The sequence below is a fragment of the Podarcis liolepis genome (genome assembly GCF_965112155.1).
Source record: "Podarcis liolepis genome assembly, chromosome: Z".
NCBI lineage: Eukaryota > Metazoa > Chordata > Lepidosauria > Squamata > Lacertidae > Podarcis > Podarcis liolepis.
Genome location: NC_139570.1, coordinates 18,817,501 through 18,835,620, shown reverse-complemented (window position 1 = coordinate 18,835,620; position 18,120 = coordinate 18,817,501). Strand labels below are relative to the sequence as shown.

General features: G+C 45.4%; 2 protein-coding genes across 2 annotated transcripts in view; one reads left to right on the top strand and one right to left on the bottom strand.

Annotated features, from left to right (window-relative positions):
- NHSL2 (NHS like 2) overlaps positions 1-18,120 on the bottom strand; it is a 118,987-nt gene that overhangs the window by 44,470 nt on the left and 56,397 nt on the right. The gene's annotated exons all lie outside the window — the stretch shown is intronic.
- Positions 7,806-16,920, top strand: LOC310698076 (uncharacterized protein). Its single transcript, XM_083484832.1, has 5 exons — positions 7,806-7,927; positions 9,447-9,534; positions 12,714-12,894; positions 15,786-15,972; positions 16,461-16,920. Exons 1-5 carry the CDS (start codon positions 7,869-7,871, stop codon positions 16,546-16,548), a joined length of 603 nt encoding a protein of 200 aa, XP_083340958.1. The 5' UTR covers positions 7,806-7,868; the 3' UTR covers positions 16,549-16,920.

The following is an 18,120-nucleotide window of genomic DNA, read 5'->3' as shown; positions in this document are numbered from 1 at the left end:
ACAGTCCTCACGGAGCCTGCATCTAGGACGTTTATTCAGAACGCCTTTTATGGCTGATCTGAGATCTCCAACCATTTCCTTCTAGATGAAAATGAAAAAGGAACCACTTCACCCCTCCCTCAACCCCCACCCCACCCCCAAGAAAAACCAAAGGCTTTGATCTGCATGCCTTATATTATAGGGATGAATAGCAACTGAATTGCACTGATTTCCCCCTATTTTTCCCCATCACAATGTATCCAGCACCTGCCCTACTGTTCTAGCATGCAGGCATCTGCCACAAGGCTTGCAAGCTATTCAGAGCTTTTTTCCTCTAAGAAAACAAGCAAGCTTCCAGCTTGCTTTATTCAGAGACGCCCTCCGAATCGCATGACTCCAAAACCTCAAGAACAGGGAGGGAAGAAAAAAAACCTCCAGATATATCACATGGCAAGGCTGCAGAAAGAAAAGAATTCTTAGGGAACAGCAAAGATTCTCTTCAGGAGCCAGCACTTTTCAAGAGGTTAGGGTGGATTGAGGGCTGGGGTGTGATATGCACTAGCAGAAACCATTATCTCACTGGTAGAGCATCTGAAGCCCTGGGTTTGATCTTCCGCATCTGCAGGTAGGGTTGATAAACCCTGGAGAGCCACTGCCAGTCAGTGTTGACAATACTGAGCTAGATGGACCGATGGTATAGCACAGTTTCTTTAGCCTAGCCATGATGATGATTTATAACATTTCCCAGTAGCCTTGGTCAAAAACAACCCAAGCTGACTTACAGGTGACTCACTGGGCATCAGGTTGGCTGCTTCTTTCCTTCCAACACCATCCCTGTCCCCCGGGAACTCCTTTCTCCCTTGATCCAGATACCTTTGCAGTTGACCTCCACACACAATTCAAGGAAATTACCCGCAAGCCAGAGTGGGAGTAAAGAGGCCCATGATACAGTCTGAGAGGTGAGATCAGACATAGAAAGAAAACTTAATGGCATGGTGAAGCCTGCTGTCTGCCCAAATGACCTCACCGGTGTTGCTGGAATTACAGTGGTACCTCAGGTTAAGTACTTAATTTGTTCCGGAGGTCTGTTCTTAACCTGAAACTGTTCTTAACCTGAAGCACCACTTTAGCTAATGGGGCCTCCTACTGCTGCCGCGCCACCAGAGCATGATTTCTGTTCTCATCCTGAAGCAAAGTTCTTAACCCAAGGTAATATTTCTGGGTTAGCAGAGTCTGTAACCTGAAGCATATGTAACCTGAGGTGTATGTAACCTGAGGTACCACTGTACTAGGAATGCTGCCTTCTCCCTGTGATGCAAGGCTGGGTGGAAGCAAGCAGCAACCGCACTCCCAACAACTTTAGCCAGGGACAAGCAGGCAGGGAATCCCTACAAGGGAGAGGTCGGGGTAGGCTTCAGGAGAAAAAAAAAAGGTGTGCCTGATATTTGCAAAAGATTACTGACCCCCCACAACGTAGGGATGTCAAGCGTGAGCTCTAGCTCCCAGACAAACAGAATAGCAACAGTCCTACAGGCAGTAGTAGTTGGGGGTCTATTGGGAAGCCAGAAGTAGGTGGAGCCAGAGCCAATGACAGGCAGAACCAAATAATCCTAGTTTTGTCCTCTTCCTCCTCCTTGATGAGTTCTATAAGGGCAAACTGAGACTACATAGGATGAAGCTGGCATGCAGCACTACGCCCTGGAGTGATTTTAAGTAGGAAGGCAGGGGAAATGAGGTGGATTGGGCAGTGCCCCTTCTGTTCTAGTATGGGTCCCTGAATGTCTCCTTTGTGAGAGTGGAACCTAATTACAGCACAATGCAGAGTATGTTTACTCAGAAGGAAAGTCCAACCTATACACACATACGATGGCAGCCCTCAGGGAGGTTTGCTTGTGGGATGAGCTATTTATGATAACATCTGTTCTACACAGAAAAGAAGTGGAAAACAAGCATTTTGCATGGCCAAAAAAAAAAAAGGAAAAGCAAAGGAGGTTTTGCAAGGTAACAATTGAACAGTTTGCATGGTAGCCATGGAATCACAGAATGGTAAAGTTGGAAGGGACCCCAAGGGTCATCTAGTCCAACCCCCTGTAATGCAGGAATGTCAAATAGAGCATCCATGACAGATGGCCACCAAACCTCTGCTAAAAAAAACCTCCAAGGAAGGAGAGTCTCCATTCCACTGTCAAACACTTATTACCATCAGAAAGTTCTGCCTGGTGTTTAGTTGGAATCTACTTTCTTATATCTTGAATCCATTGGTTTGGGTCTTACCCCCCGGAGCAGGAAAAAAACAAGCTTGCTCCATCTTCCATGTGACAGCCCTTTAGATACTTGAAGATGGCTATCCTATATCCTCTCAGTCTCATCTTTTCCAGGCTAAGCACACCCAGCTCCCTCAACTGTTCCTCATAAGGCTTGGTTTCCAGGCCTTTGATCATCTTGGTTGCCTTTCTCTGCACACATTCCAGCTTGTCAATATCCTTCTTAAGTTGTGGCACCCATAACTGGGCACAGTATTCCTGGTGTGGTCTGACTAAGGCAGAATAGTGTTGCTATTATTTCCCTTGGTCTGGACACTATACTTCTGTTGTTGCAGCCTAGAACAGCATTAGCTTTTCTTTTCTTTTTGCTGCTGCACCGCACTGTTGACTCATGTTAAGCTAGTGTTCTACTAAGACCCCTAGAACCTTTTCACAAGTACTACCCGCAAGCCAAGTGTCCCCCCATCTTAGTTTTGTGCAGCTGGTTACTCCTGCTTAAGTGTAGAACCTTACGTTTGTCCCTATTTGAATTCATATTGTTAGTTTTGGCCCAGTTCTCCAATATGTTAAGCTTATCTTGAATCCCGATTCTATCTTCTGTAGAATTCGCAAGCCCTCCCTATTGGTTTCATCTGCAAATTTGATAAGCATCCCTTCAAATCCTTCACCCAAATAATTTATAAACACATTGAACAACTATGGGCCCAGGACAGAACCCTGCGGCAACCCACTTGTCACTTTTTTCCAGGATGATGAGGAACCATTAGTGAGAACTCTTTGGGTTTGGTCAGTCAACCAGCTACAAATCCACCTAACAGTTACATTGTCCAGCCCACATTTTACCAACTTCTCCACAATAATACTCTTGTATACTCCTCCTTCATGATTTTCCCTTTCTTCCTTTTCTTATCCATGCCCTTCTTAAATCTCAGCTCATCTGTAAGCTCCTTATGCAGGCACACTGCTTTCTTTAGATACCACTCACTTTTCTTTTTTGTTGCATTTGTGCTTTCAATGGTTCACCTTTAAGAAACTCCCATCCACCTTGGACTCCTTTCTCTTTTGAGTACTTCTGACCATGGTGAAGGTCTCATGCAAGGAAAGATCACGCATAATGATACTACAGGGCTGCAAAATCCTAGGCCTTCAGTCACACAAATGTTCTTAAAATGCTGAAGGTGTCGCCAGGAACTTTAAAAAAAAATCAGGCATTATGCTGTCCTGTGGTGCCAAGGAAAGAGATAGTCATAGCTGAGCCTTATGATGCAGAAAGAGAACAAGCTGGTGAAGGATAAGTGGAGCATTCCATTCTTCCTCTGCACATAGGGATGTGGGATAAATGCATTTAAAGGGGAATCTACTGAATTCACACTACCTCAAGCAATTCAAGAAGCAAAATGCAGCTATTCTTTGGAATTTGCACTTATCGAAATAGATGCTTCTACCATTTTACAATATGTGCAGCTGTTAACCCAACCTGTTTATGTAACTGACTGGTTTTCTTAATCAATTAAAACTAGTTTTATTTTTGAAAACATTGTAAGATTCAAGTTCTTATAAAAACTGCAGTTGGAAAGCGTCCTCTTAAAAGAGAAATTATGACAGGTGGGAATGCATCTTCTAAGGTGATGCCTAAGGTGTGCCAACGCACATGTCCATCACATTATATCCACATTTGAACATGCTGCTTTAACATGCAATAGTTAAAAGGTGGGGATAGGGGTAGGGGTGCACACACAACCCCCCCCCCAAAAAAAAATCTGTGTATGTCGGTTCCTGTGCATAGCAGCCCTGATTTTCACATGTAGAGCACAGAAAGTTTGTGTGGGCCTTTTAGCTGCATTCACTTGAATGTGCATAGAATTCTCTGCACTTTGGCAGGTGGATGCCAGTAAATGCCCCCTGGAGACCTGGCCGTCCCACTGAACATGGAAAGGCCAGGAGCTGAGCAAGCTGCGCTGATGTGTATGGGATCATTGGCGATGGGGCTTTTTTTTTTGTGTGTGTGTGTGTGTGTGTGTGTGTGTGAGAGAGAGAGAGAGAGAGAGAGAGAGAGAGAGAGAGAGAGAGACCCCACCCACATTTTTAACTACTTGATGTTTATGTGGAGGTCTGAACATGGCTGAAACAATTAACTGCTTTATTGGCTCATAGGTAAAGGAACCCCTGACCGTTAGGGTCAAGTCGCGGATGACTCTGGGGTTGCAGCGCTTATCTCGCTTTACTGGCCGAGGGAGCCAGCATTTGTCCGCAGACAGTTTTTCCAGGTCATGTGGCCAGCATGACTAAGCCGCTTCTGGCGAACCAGAGCAGCCCACGGAAACGCCGTTTACCTTCCCGCCGGAGCAGTACCTACTTATCTACTTGCACTGCATGCTTTCGAACTGCTAGGTTGGCAGGAGCAGGGACCGAGCAATGGGAGCTCACCCCCTCACGGGGATTCGAACCGCCAACCTTCTGATCGGCAAGCCCTAGGCTCTGTGGTTTAACCCACAGCACCACCCGCGTCCCTTTATTAGCTCATACCTATAACCAAACTGAGATTTCCTTAACCTAGCAACAGCCCTTAAAAAAAATTACCTGAGGGTGCACACCTGTACCTGCAAAACTGAGTCTAGGAATAACAGGTTGAACAGTTTCTGCTGCTGGGCAAAGAGAAAGAAGCATTTTACATTTTGAGGAAATGGATGGGGAAAGCACTTGAGAGGGGTTGATGCTGTCTCCGCTGCATTTGAACCTTATAGTAGCAGAGTGTGTGCTTTGCATGAAGAAGATCCTAGGTTCAATCCCTAGCAACTCTCCATTAAAAACAGATCAGGTAGCAGGTGAAGAGCAGGGCTCCTGACAGACAGCCGAGAAAGCTGCTACCACAGCAGACGCCACCGGGCAAGATGGCCCAGCGGTGTCACTTAATAAACAAGGCAGCTTCATATGTGCCAGGTTACACCACCACCACCAAACCTGTTCAACCTATATACTTGGAAAGATTCTTCAGAAATAACTATACAATCCGGGGAGGTACCCTTTTTAGCTTGAGGGTTGCATTGCTTCATGAGGGCATATGGCCATTTGTAAGGGTTGGGCAGGGCCAGAGGCAAAGTAGATATAACACTGAGGATTACTCTTACCTTTGTTTAGTAGGGTACATTGCAGCAACACAAGAAGTCAGAGGTTTCTAAAACCTCCTCCCCACCCCATTACCTCTCCATCCTCCATCTAGACAAGCCAGAGGCATTAGTTCAAGGCCGGTTAGGCAAAAAGCACTTAAAAGAAGCCTAAAGCATGCCCTGGGGAGAATCCTGAGGGCAGGGAAGAAAGGGGGGGCACCATTTGGCCCTGAGCCTGAGGTCCCCTACCCTGGTGAAAAAAGTTAAGCATGAAAACCCACCTCTCCTTTCTGAAATCCCCTTCAGCACTGATTAGCCTTGCAAACCCATAATCTCATCTTTCAAACAACCTATCTTACTCTGTCCTCTTGCACAAAAAGAGAAGATGTTGTCAGGGATTCCAGTCTATCAAATTGTTCCCACCCACCTTTCCTGTCCCTGCCCAATACTGATAGATAAGAAAACAACTTAATTATTTTTTTTAAGAAAAACAAAGGCAGCTTCGTAGATCCCATTTTGCTGTTGCATGAGAAAGGATACAAAGCAGACAAGCTTGTGCATTTGTGCCACTGTTGATGTATGAGTACCAGATATGCATGCAAAAAGTTGCGTGCCTGGGGAAGACACAAATCTCTTGCCCCCTTTCCCCACCAAATAAGAGACTTGTACTAATAACATCCCATTAGTTTTCTCTCTCTACAGTATTAGCATGCCATGTGTCTTATTTGCAGAGGACAGTCCTCTATTTTAAGGACTATCCAGTCGAAGCTCAGTCTAAAAATAATGAGCCATAATAAGGGAGAGCAGTGACCTTACACTTGGATTACAGACTGAGCAAGAACACAGGTCAATTGGTTACCCACTCATGGAAGATGTACAGTATTTCTAGTTCAATTACAGTAATTTTTTCCTAAATTTGCACCTGCACCCACAAATTACCACATGTGCTTAATAAAAGAGAAGTACTATAGCTCAAATGTTAAAGCACCGGTTTCGCATGAAGGAAGTCTAAGGTTCAATTCCTGCCATCTCAAAGCAGGGCTGGGAAAAACTCTTGTCTGAAACTCCAGAGAGCTGCTGCCAGTCAGTGGAGACATTATTGAGCTAGATATAGACCAATGGCCTGATGGGGTAGAAGCCAGCTTCCTTTGTACCTAATACACTGTTGTGTTGCAGTTGTGTCCAAAACAAAGCCTTGGAAGATTGCTGTGTATCTTGTCATTTCACCCAGCCCCTCTTACCCAACACACATCTGTGACCTAGTCTGGGAGCAGGGTCTAATTGTCATCTGGGCAGCCCAGGACCTCCAAACACACTGCCCAGGATTGCGCCCCAGAGAAGTCACTTTGGTACTGCTCTCACAGTGGTTTGACTTCACCCTCGGAGGTACACTCCATTGTCTCTCAAGACAGAAGGATGCCAACAATAAAGGGGCTTCTATAGCTTCCTACTGGGTGCAAATTCATAGCAACTGTAGCGCAAAGCTAGCAACACCCTTGGTAGCAGGTGCTGCCATCCCTGCATTTAGTGAGGTTAGAAGACTCAACACCTTGCTCCATGCACATCAAAGCTCCTTCCCGTTGACACCCCCTTCCACCCACCGGCATTACTTACCTGCTCTGTGCAAGGACATAAGCAAGGATCCTGCCCTCTCCATGAGCGCTGGGGTCCCACACGCAGCACCAGCGGTGTCAAAGCGCACACCGGGGCATCCACACCACGCGCAGATGCCTTCACAGCACCCTGGTCTGTGCAACAGACACCCACCCACCCCTGCTGTCTTTCGGCCTAGTCCAGTTCTGAAATCGGCAGCAAGGCGAAATCTGCAAGGCGGCTGCTTCTTCAGGCGGATTGCCCTGCCATGCCAGGGCTGGAAATAGTTCAGGAAGCTGCCCCTTTTGTTCCTAGCGATCCTCCTGCCTCCAGTCCTCCTCGGCTGAACTTCCTTTTCCCACTTTCTCTGGCCCCCTCAGCAGGGAGAGGAAATCACCAGGAATTGGCTGTTTGAGTCAACTCCCGCTGGCCCATTGTCGCAGGCCTGTCCCTCCTTCCTTCCTATCGACAAGGCCCTGGGAAAAGAGAGAATGAGCCTGTGTTTGCACACAGACTTGTAGGCCAAGTGGGACCTTGTTTTGGAATTCTTCCTTTACTCGACTTCACACACCTTTAGGAAAATGGCTCGAAGATCAGAAGGATAATCTCTTTAGGGCTTTCCCCTCCCCCTGGTGGTGGGCCTGGCTCCCCTCTCCTCTTGCAAAGGAGGCTTTCCACAGCTGCTACTCCTTCCAAACACGCCTTAGGGCTGGAGGCTGAGGAACCAGGAGAATCTCTTTAGAAGGCAGATTTGGCTCAAGGGCTGCTGGTTGCAGATTATAAAGCAGGGGTTTATAATCTTTGGGCCTAGAGGGCCACATCAGGCCTCTTTATCTGGCCCTAGGCCGCACCCATCTCTGATATTGTTCAAGGAGGAGTCCTTGAGCAACTTTGCATGGCTAAAAGGTTTCCTTGAATTCTGATCATGCCTATTCCTTGCCTGAATGAAGGACAGAGAGGAGAATGTAGAAACTGGCCAACTAGGTAAAGTAAAAAAATAATTGTGTTCATTGCTGCACCCACTTTAGCTACCATCATCAACAGCATCACAGGGAGAAACAGAGATGCACTGTAACATATGGTTCCTTTCTGACAGTTCTGAAGGATATTCTGAGCTCTTCAGCACCGAAGGAAGACGTAGTTCGTGCTATATTTTAAATCATCTTGTTAGATCTTTGGGCTGATCCTGTAAGTCTACAACTGAAAAGTGGCCAGCCAAGGAGCCAAGCCAAGTGCAGCAACAATCAATAAAGCCATCTCCTGTTGCTTCTTGCAAGCATCAGTTTTACAGGGTTCCCAAATGTGGGTTCTCCAGCTGTTTTTGGACTACAGTCCCCATCATCCCTGACCACCAGTCCTGCTGGCTAGGCATGATGGGAGTTGTAGTCCAAAAAACAGATGGATGCTGTTTGGGAAACCCTTATAGACTGGCTGGCATGTCAAGCCATCATCTCACTGTAGAACAATGAGATGAGAAGGACCAAAGGCCCTTGCTGGCAGAGTCATTTAAATATTTCAGACAAAGTCCAGAGAGAAAAGAAAATGATAATACTGTATAACCTGAACAAGAACAGTATATAACTTCAGGTTTTGTCTGTCTTAAGTCAGGCTGGATACACAATTACAACACATAGAAGAAAACTATGTCAATATGCAAATGACATTCAGCTCTGTTTCTCCTTGCCACCTGGTAAAGTTTGTGTCTGGAGGCAATAATGAGATGGAGGAAGGCCAAAACACTGAAGCTAAATAAATCCTAGATAAGTTAGAGATACTGCAGATTGGTAGTTCCTGGGTTGATGAAACAGAGAAAGAGAGCTTGTTCTAGAGAGGGTTGCATGCCCGCTGAAGGACCAGGTACATAGCCTGAGGGTTGTCCTAGATTTTCCTCTGTAGCTAGGGCCCAGGTGGCATTAGTGGTATGAAGTGCCTTTTTCCAGCTCTGGCCTTTTCACCAGCTAGAGCCACTCCTGGGAAGAGAATGCCTGGTCATAAAGATCAGTGCACAATTTACCTATCAGTTGGATTACTGCAATTCATTCCATGTGGGGTGGCCTTTGGGGACTGCTCATGGACACTGCAAAATGCAGTGGCCAAAGTATTAATGGGAATGTCTGCAGAAAAGCATATAAGAACAGTTCTCATCAGGCCCAGTTCAGAGTCTTAGTTCCAAGTTTAAAACGCTAAATGGCTAAGGATCTGGATATCTGAAGGAATGCATCTTTCCAAATAGTACTGCCTGGGCCTTGAGGCTGCTCGTTCAGCACCAGCTGAAGACTTTGTTCTTCAGTCCGGCCTTCTGAATTGGCTGTGCATGTGTGTGCTGTGTAAGGAGCGACATAGCCAAGATTCTTAATTCTTAAATATTTCACTTTTATTGCTTAGTGTATTTTAAACTGCTGTTACCTTCCCCGAGATCACTAAGGATATGGGGTGGGACATACATTCTTTAAAATGAAAGTAAACAAGCATTGCTTCTAAAATGTGACGGTTCCATTTTTAGTATTAATTTCAAGCTCAAGGATGTCAGTTGCTGTGGAGTAGAAAGTTTGCATGCAGAAGGTCCCATGTTCAAGCCCTGGAATCTTCAGGTAAGGTTACATCCACACCATCCATTTCAAGTTCTCTTACACCACTACAACATCCATGGCTCCCTCCAAAAGAATTCTGGGAGCTGTAGTTTGTTAAGACCTCGCTGAGCTACAGTTCCCAGCACCCAAATGAATGCTCCATGGTGTGGATCTGACCTAAGGGGATCTGGTAGTGGGAAACAGGAAACACCTTCCTTTGACCAAGACCCTGGAGACCTGCTAATTTAGGCTGCTTTCAGATATGTGGGTTACTGTGCTACGTTTGCTGGTTACAATGCTAGCTCTTCTGTCCCAGTTTTTAACATTCCTTTTATACTGCAGTACTTTGTTGCATTATGGTACTCTGGCTTTTTGATCAATACACCACCATGTCACACTAAATTCTGAACAGCAGGAAAGAACTGTATCCTGGGATACTGCCCTAAATTCTGTCACATGGAACTACAATGCAAAACTCCTGAGATTTGCCAAGTTAACAGGGTTGCAAATGGATTCCACTCGTACCCCATGAAAAAAAATAAAGTGGGAACAAGCACTAAACTTCCACTTAAATTCCTCTAGATTTCCAGAAGTGGCTTTTCGGTAGCATGAAAGTTAACAACAACAATGACAAAACCACCACCACAACCCAGGTCCAACACTAACACTGAAGAAAAAGCAGGAAAGGACTAAAGCCTGAGAGAACTATAGCGAGGGAAGAATAGATTACCTTTCTGTCTATTACTTCCCAATGGGTTCCGCTAGCTTACTGAAAACAGTGCTGCTTTACTCCCAATAATGGAAGATGGGTTTTGTAGTCCAATCGCACCTGGAGGGTCACAGGTTTCCCCAGACAAGGAGTAAACCATACCTGGGCCAGGTAGACAATGGTCTGTCTTGGAATAAGGCAGCTTCCATCTTTCCTCACTCAAAACAGCTTGCAAGCTAACAGCAGCAAGACCCTACTGCTTTTGCAAGAACCAAAGCCAGGATGTTTACAGCCAGTGTGGTGTAGTGGTTTTAAAGTGGTGAACTAGGAGTTGAGAGACTCAAATCCACACTTAGCCATGTGGCTCCCTGGGTGACCATGAGCCAGTCATTGTCTCTCAGTCTAACCAATCCCTAAGGGGTGTTGTGAGGATACAAACGGGGAGGGGGAGAACCTATGTGTGCCAGCCTTGGACAAAAGCTGAGCTATAAATGCAATAATTAGCACGATCTGGCTTTTCCTTGCTAGATTCTGGCCATGGGACTCTTAACACTCAGCTGAATGGATCTGCCTGAGCTGGGCTGCAGGTTGTTATTCTCCATGGCTGTGAGACTCAATTGCTCAGATTCTTTTATTGCAATAAAATTTAACTATTCCTGCAAGAGCCTGGCTGGAGTAATACCAGAATCATCATAGCTGTATAGATAACCATGCATGGCCCCCAGGGCTCTTTATCTGAGTTCCCACCACCACTATCAACCTTCCACTGCAGAGATGAGTTTTGATATAACAAGATGTATGTGCTCTAGGCTACAGATGCACAGCGAAGGACAACAGTCTCCAGCGTTGAACATACACACAGGCATGGCTGTCTCTATTCTCCCATTCATCCCCCCACCCCACCCCACCCATCAACTTCTCTCCCCACCCCTCACCTCATTTCCCTTTCCTGTGAAAGCCCTATCTCCCAACTACTGGAAATCCGGCTTGCTGCTACTCCCACCCTCGACTCTCAAGATTTCAGCAGGAATCGCTTGCACACTTGCAAGCCCATGTCTATAACCATGAGGGCAATAAACCTGTTTATTTGTTTGTTATAAATTGAGTAAAAGATTAGATGTTTTAGGTGCTGAAAGCTGCACCCAGTAGCAAATTCAGAACTTAACTATTGCAGAATATGCCCAGCACTGATAATGAGGGCTGAACTGGATGTTTTCAGCTGAGAAATAGAAACTGGGTGAAGAGCAGAAATAGGGGCTGGTTTCAGGGAAATTAAATCACACCCTTATAAATAAACCCATGACAGTTAGTTGCCTGTCAAAAAACAAAAGGAGACTGAAGTCATATTTACGCCATAAATTTAAAACACATGCCTCCCCTCCTCTGGAGAATCCTGGGAACTGTAGTTTGTTAAGGGGTAGAGTAGTGGTTCTCAACCCCCCCCCCCAGGCCACACTTTCAAATTAAAAATTTGCTCGTGTCGCACCAATTTTTGTGTGGATAAGAAATAAATTGGAAAGCAACTCTTAGCAATGCCTGATTTATAACACAGAACACAACTACTTTCTAATATGATCCTGGGAGGTCCAGAAAGTAGAAAAGAATGCAGCTAACATGAACATGAACCATTCCCAAAATATAACAGATTGTCTTCCTGCCATGTTTGCCATCTTCTCCTGCCACACCAGTGTGCGAGATTAGGACTTGGGAGACCAGAGTTTAAATCTCCACTCAGCCATGAAACTCAGCAAGTGACCTTGGGCAAGCCACAATCTCTCAGCCTAATCTACCTGACAGGGTTCTTGTGGGGATAAAATAGGTGGGGGGGGGGTAGAAGAACTACATGTACCAACCTGAATGACTAAATGGTGGCCACTATCACTTTCTCTCCTTTCCTCACTCCCAACGCTTCTGGAATGATGCTATATAAAATTGTTCACACGTTACACTGAACACAGGTATAATGCACAGGTGTTTGTGTGAGACAGTGTACATGCGTTGCTCAGCTATTGCGTATGCGGACTGTGCACACATTGAAGGTAACATGTGAATAACTATACAAGTGTATTTGTGTACATGGGTTTGGATGTTGAACCATCGCTAAATGTAACATGCAAACACCCCAACGTTACAACATCACATCGTTCCAAGGGCTTGCAGGGTGCTGGCAAACTCAACTTTACTAAAGAAAAGGCCACTGTTACTGCCACTCACTGAACTCTTCCCTTCAAACCGTGCAAATAATCCTTCACCCCAAATCATCTGAAATGCTCTCCCCTATTTGCCACGATTGGAGGAGGCGGCATTTTTGCTCAGCCTTATGGCTTGGGGTGGAAGGGTGAGGAATGAAAAGGCCTTGGGACCAGAGCCCAGCTTTCAGGAGCCAACATCAAAAAAATGTTAGGCTCTTGCCCAGAGCACGCATAGAGATATTATCAAAATTCTTAGGCATCAGCACCAAACATTTAAAAGTCTCCTGGTATTTTTCCAGCTTGAGTTGCCGAAGAGGATCGTTTCATGCCAAGAAAAGTACCTTGGAAGACTGTTGAATAACATGGGCTTCAAAGCTCTCTCTCATCCCAACCATCCCCATCACCTTCACTGCAGTGGGTGGGGCGAAGCCATCAGCCTCCCTCTTTCACTTTGCAGTTGCTGCCTCTGCCCCCTGAATGGTGAGTTGAAAGCTGGGCCCCATGGCAACCACAGGCCATTATTTTCAGTGCATGGAATAGTTTTCAAGGGAGCTTTAAAAAAACGCACCACCTGTCAGCTTCTCTTGAATAAACTGGGAAGAGGAAGGCAGGTAGGTACAGGAACATAGCAAGTTGCCTTGTACTGAGACAACCAGTCCTTTTTGCTTAATATTGTCCACACTGACTGGTAGCAGCTCTCTCTAGGGTGTCAGGCAGGGGTTTCCCCTAGTGCTACCTGGAGATGCCAGGATGATGTGGGATGATGGGAGTTGGAGTCCAACAGCACTTAGAGCTATGAAAGTGCACAGACAACTCCCACCCCCTTTTTTCAGTGCAATTCTGTTTGTGTTATCTTCAGCAGTGCTTCATGAATAGTCATAACCAGTAAAGCAGGCGGGTGGCGTGGGGGGTGGGTAGGAGCTCCGAGACATTTTTCAGAGGCGTGATATCATCATCACTGATGGACCACATGCACACACGTTGAACTTGTTTAAAAATAAATAATAGGTTTTTGTATAACTAATTATAAAATAAAGCGAAATCACTAAAAGACTATATAGCACACACTAAACTTAGAGCAAACTCTAAGGGAGAAGGAGATACTCTGACCTGCCTAGTAATAAGAAACGATCAGCAACACTTAACACACAACCCATTCTGCACAGTACATTCAATGCAGTATCATTCCTCTTACAATGGTCATAGCTTCCCCCCAAATAATTCTGGAAGCTAGTTTGTTAGGGGTCCTGAGAATCATTCCTCTCACACAAGTGACAATTCCCAGTGATTTAGCAGCCAATCACTCTTCCCAGGGAACTCTGGGAAATGTAGTTCCAAGGTTGTGGGGGGGGTGTCTCCTAACAACTTGCAACAAACTACAATCCCCAGGATTCTTTGTGAAGTTTAAATGTATAGCACAGATAAGGGCTCAAACTCAGGTAAACACCACAACAGCAAGAGGAATGTGAAAAAGGAGAACTCTAATGGGTGTGAGGAGGAATTGGAATGATCCAACTCAGGGGGGAAAAGGCACAACAGATTCGAAAGGAGCAAAAGAACAGTGAGGATTTGGAAGCAGAGAATTGGAAGCTGGTAAGCAAAGGAAATTAATTAAGAAAAGTCTATGTGCCAGCAGAACTCTGCTAACGTTCCTTCCTATTCCTAAGAGACAAAATCTGCAAAAGAGCAAAGGAAACCACGTGAATCAAGGCTATATTTACTTCCATCAATTTCCCTCCCTCAGAGCACAGGGATTGGAGAGTCCTGGTAAAATCATTCCCTGTGATTGCAAACGAGACCTGTCAATCACAGAGGACATCTCCCGCCCTCCACACACATTAGTTTCGCTTTTTAACAAATACAGTGCAGTGTTTTTTAAAAAATCTGAGTCCTCCAAACATTGGGGGGGGGTGAGGAGGGCTTTCTGCTTCAACTCGGGGTGCTTTGTGCAAATCCCTCTTAACCTTGGAGAACCCCACAATCCTTTTAAGGCACCCCCCTTCAGAATTCAATATTTGTCCAAACCTAGGGCACAACCTAGACTTCTCTGCAAGGTTGTTTGCTTTTCTTATTGAAAGCTGAAGTTTGCTTTTCAGTTGGCTGAAGATCTTACGTTAAGGTTCACAGGCACTTGCAGAGCATCCTGACACGATAAGATAAGTAGGCAATACTGAAATTCCTCCTCCTCCTCCGTACAACCGTTAAAAAGATATTGTACTGCTGTCCTTTATTGCATCTAATCTGGAGCTATCCCTTTCATCCCACTTCTGCCCATTTCCCATCGACTCCAATTTTTTCCTGGGTAGTTAAAGAACAGGGTTCTGCAAAAACAGCACAGGTTGCAAACACACAACACATTTAAAGACATTTAAGATGTTGCTTCCCCCCAAAGAAACCTGGAAACAGTAGTTACCTCACAGAGTAACAGCTCCTAGCACCCTTGGCAAACAGCAATTCCTAGAATTCTTTGAGCTGCAAAATGTGCTTTGTGCTACAAAGGACAGAGTGTTGTGGCACCTTAAAGACGATCCAATTTATTATGGCATAAGCTTCATGAACCACACTCAACTTCATTAGATGCATGAATGACATAATAAATTGGCAAGTTTACACACATACGTAACTCTCATAAGTAATCCAAAACATTTAAAGGATATCAGCATGGGGAAGGCTCAGGAGGGGATGTAAGGATGTGAGCAATGAAATGCCAAAACCAAAACCAACAACAACACCAGAATGCATTAATTTCAATGAGTCTACTTTAAGGAGAGCTAGCGTTAGATGCAACACAACCCCCACCAAACTCCCCCATGGATAATAGCGTAACACCCAGTTTATTAGGTTCAGCTGACAGTCCCAGAATACTGTACTGAACTAGTAAAAAGAGATGGAACAGTTCGCATGTTCACAGCTGTTTGGGAAGATCAGGGTTGGTTCCTGATCAGCCATGCAATCAATGACTGCAATGGTCTGCATAGCTTTCTGGGAGTAAGCCAAGGTGAACTCAAATGGTGCTTGCTTCTGATTTCATAGGATGGACAATTGATTTACTCTGACACAAGGCAAGGTCTCCAGAATTAGCAGCAACAGCACCTCACCCCAATATAGCAGCAGCAGCAAGAAATATAAATATAATGTATGGGTTAAATAGCACAATTGTGCCCAGTATGCACATTGCTAATACAGGATAAGAAAGGAAATGGTGCTCTTATGCTCCCAACTGCCCCAGCAAGCACGGTCAATGGCCAGGAATTAGGAGAGTTGTCCTTCAGTAACTTCTGGAGGGCCAAAGGCTCCCCACACATGACACAGATTGCTGCCATAGTCCGGCCTTCCTTAACCAAAACTGCCAAACTGTTTTTCCATTTCAGTGACCTACAGCTTGATCCTGTGCAGCTTGCTTCTAGCACAGGATAGTCCAACTTTTCATATCAAGTGGGCTGCAAGAATACTTCAACACGGAACCTGCGGGCTGCACATTGCCTTGTTGCGTTGTGGGGAGCGAGGTCAAAATCTGCTCTCGCCCCGCCTCCCCTCCTGCTGCCTTCCCAAAGCCAGGTAAGCTGGGAAAGCATTATGGTAACTAGATTTTAAGAGGCAGGGAGGGCTCTAGGACCCTGTCGCTTACCCAGCTTTGGAAAGGCTGTCTGTGTGTGTGTGTGAAATGTTGCTGAGGGCAGCCAAAAAATGCCTCGAGGGCTGCATGCCTCGGACCACCCAGTTCTAGGGAATATATGAAAAAGATGGCAGCCTTACAGAACAATCCTGTGCATATTTGTCCCCCAAAAGTGAGCCCCACAGCCTGCAATAGGTCTTACTCCCTTGCGCTGATGTAGCGATTGTGGCAATCTTGGCAACGCTGGAAGAGGCTGAGGGAGGAGTTGGAATCTAACAACATCTGGCAGAATGCAAGGACAACGGTTTTTGGATCACTTTGGTGGTAAAAAGTAATCTATACCTGCAAATAAAATAAATAAATGAACGTTATAAAGAACCCTGTGTGATCAGACCAAAGGCCCATCTCACCCAGAAACCTGTTTTCACAGGTACCAACCAGATGCCTATGGGAAGCCTCCAAAGCAAGACATGAGAGAAACAGCACAATTCTCCCCACTTCTGCTTCCCAGCTACTGACACTCAGTGGTATACTTCCTCTGATACTGGAGGTACTGCACAGATATCCTAAGTAACAGCCATGGACAGCCTTATCCTTTACAAGTCTGCCCATCGCCCTTTTAAAACTATCCAAGCTGATGACCATCACACGGTAGGAAAATCCCATCCTTACCTTCTTTTCTAAACGAAAAAGCCCCAAATGTTGTAACCTTTTCTCCATGCCTTTGATTACGTTGGTTTCCCTTTTCTGAACCTTTACCAGCTCTACAATATCCTTTTTGAGGATGCAATACAACTGAATACAATATTCCACAGGCAATTGCACCATAGATTCTCATAGCAGAATCCCTGGCAGGTGTGTTTTTCCCTCCAACAGTGTCTCCTACTTACCCCTAACAGAGAATTCATCTTTTTTTGCAGCTGCCACATACTGGGTTGACATCATCCTTAAAGCTATCCATTACCATTCCAATATCTCTTTCCTGGTCAATCGCTGCCAGTTCAGACCCCTTTCTGATGTTTTGGACTACTTATGGGAGTTATAGTCCAAAACACCTGAAAGATACCTGGTTGGGTAAGGTTGCGGTATGTATGTATAAACTTGCCAATTTAGGGTGTCCATGCATCTAAAGCATCAAAATAAACAGCTAGTTCCTGCCAATCCTGATGCTGTCATTAGCATCAGGTTTCATTCATCACCTGCTACTTCCTCTGGAGAGAGGAATACTTTGGGGCTATTTTCTTTAGGGATAAGGGGACAGTCTGGTGTGGCCAAGTGGCAGACCACCCAGGGAAGCTAGAACAAAGGGGGCAGTGAATGCAGGAAGCGGAGGACAAGAAAACTAACAATGGTCTGTTTATTTATTGCATTTATGTTGCACCTTTTCCTGCAAGGAGCTCAAGCTGGCATGCATAATTCTCTACCTCCTCATTTAATCCCTACAACAACCCTGTGAGGTAGGGTAGGCTACTAGTCATATTGGCTATGTTCTACCCGCTGCTAGTTCTGGTTGGCCACTATGAGAACAGGATGCTGGACGAACTGAGCCCTTGGCCTGATACAGCAGACTCTTATGTGCGTAGGAGAAAAGAAGAGGGAAGAAGGGCATTTGTGCCACATGCATTTTCTCAGAAGTAAATCCTACTATGCCCAATGCAGCTTGCTCCCAGGGAAGCTCACAAAGGGTTTTTTTTGCAACCCCTACAGCACAATCCTATGCATGTCTACTCAGAAGTCCAAATGAGTTCAATTACGACTTACCCTCTAGTACGTTTGTATAGGATCACAGCCCTGGGATGCTCTCTTCATTAGCTGTGCCCCTTCAGATGGATTCTATGGACGTTTTACTCTGGAGGAAGTCCCATCCCATTGAATCAAATAGGATCTAAATTCTAGGTACCAGGATGCAGGGTGGAAACCATCAGGGAGGCATTTGTACACGCGCATTGAAAGATGGCATGCATGTGTGTGAGTGAAAGTGATTGGTCAGCACAGGCAAACAATCAGTAAACATAAGAACAGCAATCACACACACACACCCTCCTCAATGCAGCCAGTTCACATGTTCAACTATAGGTCATGAGGTCATG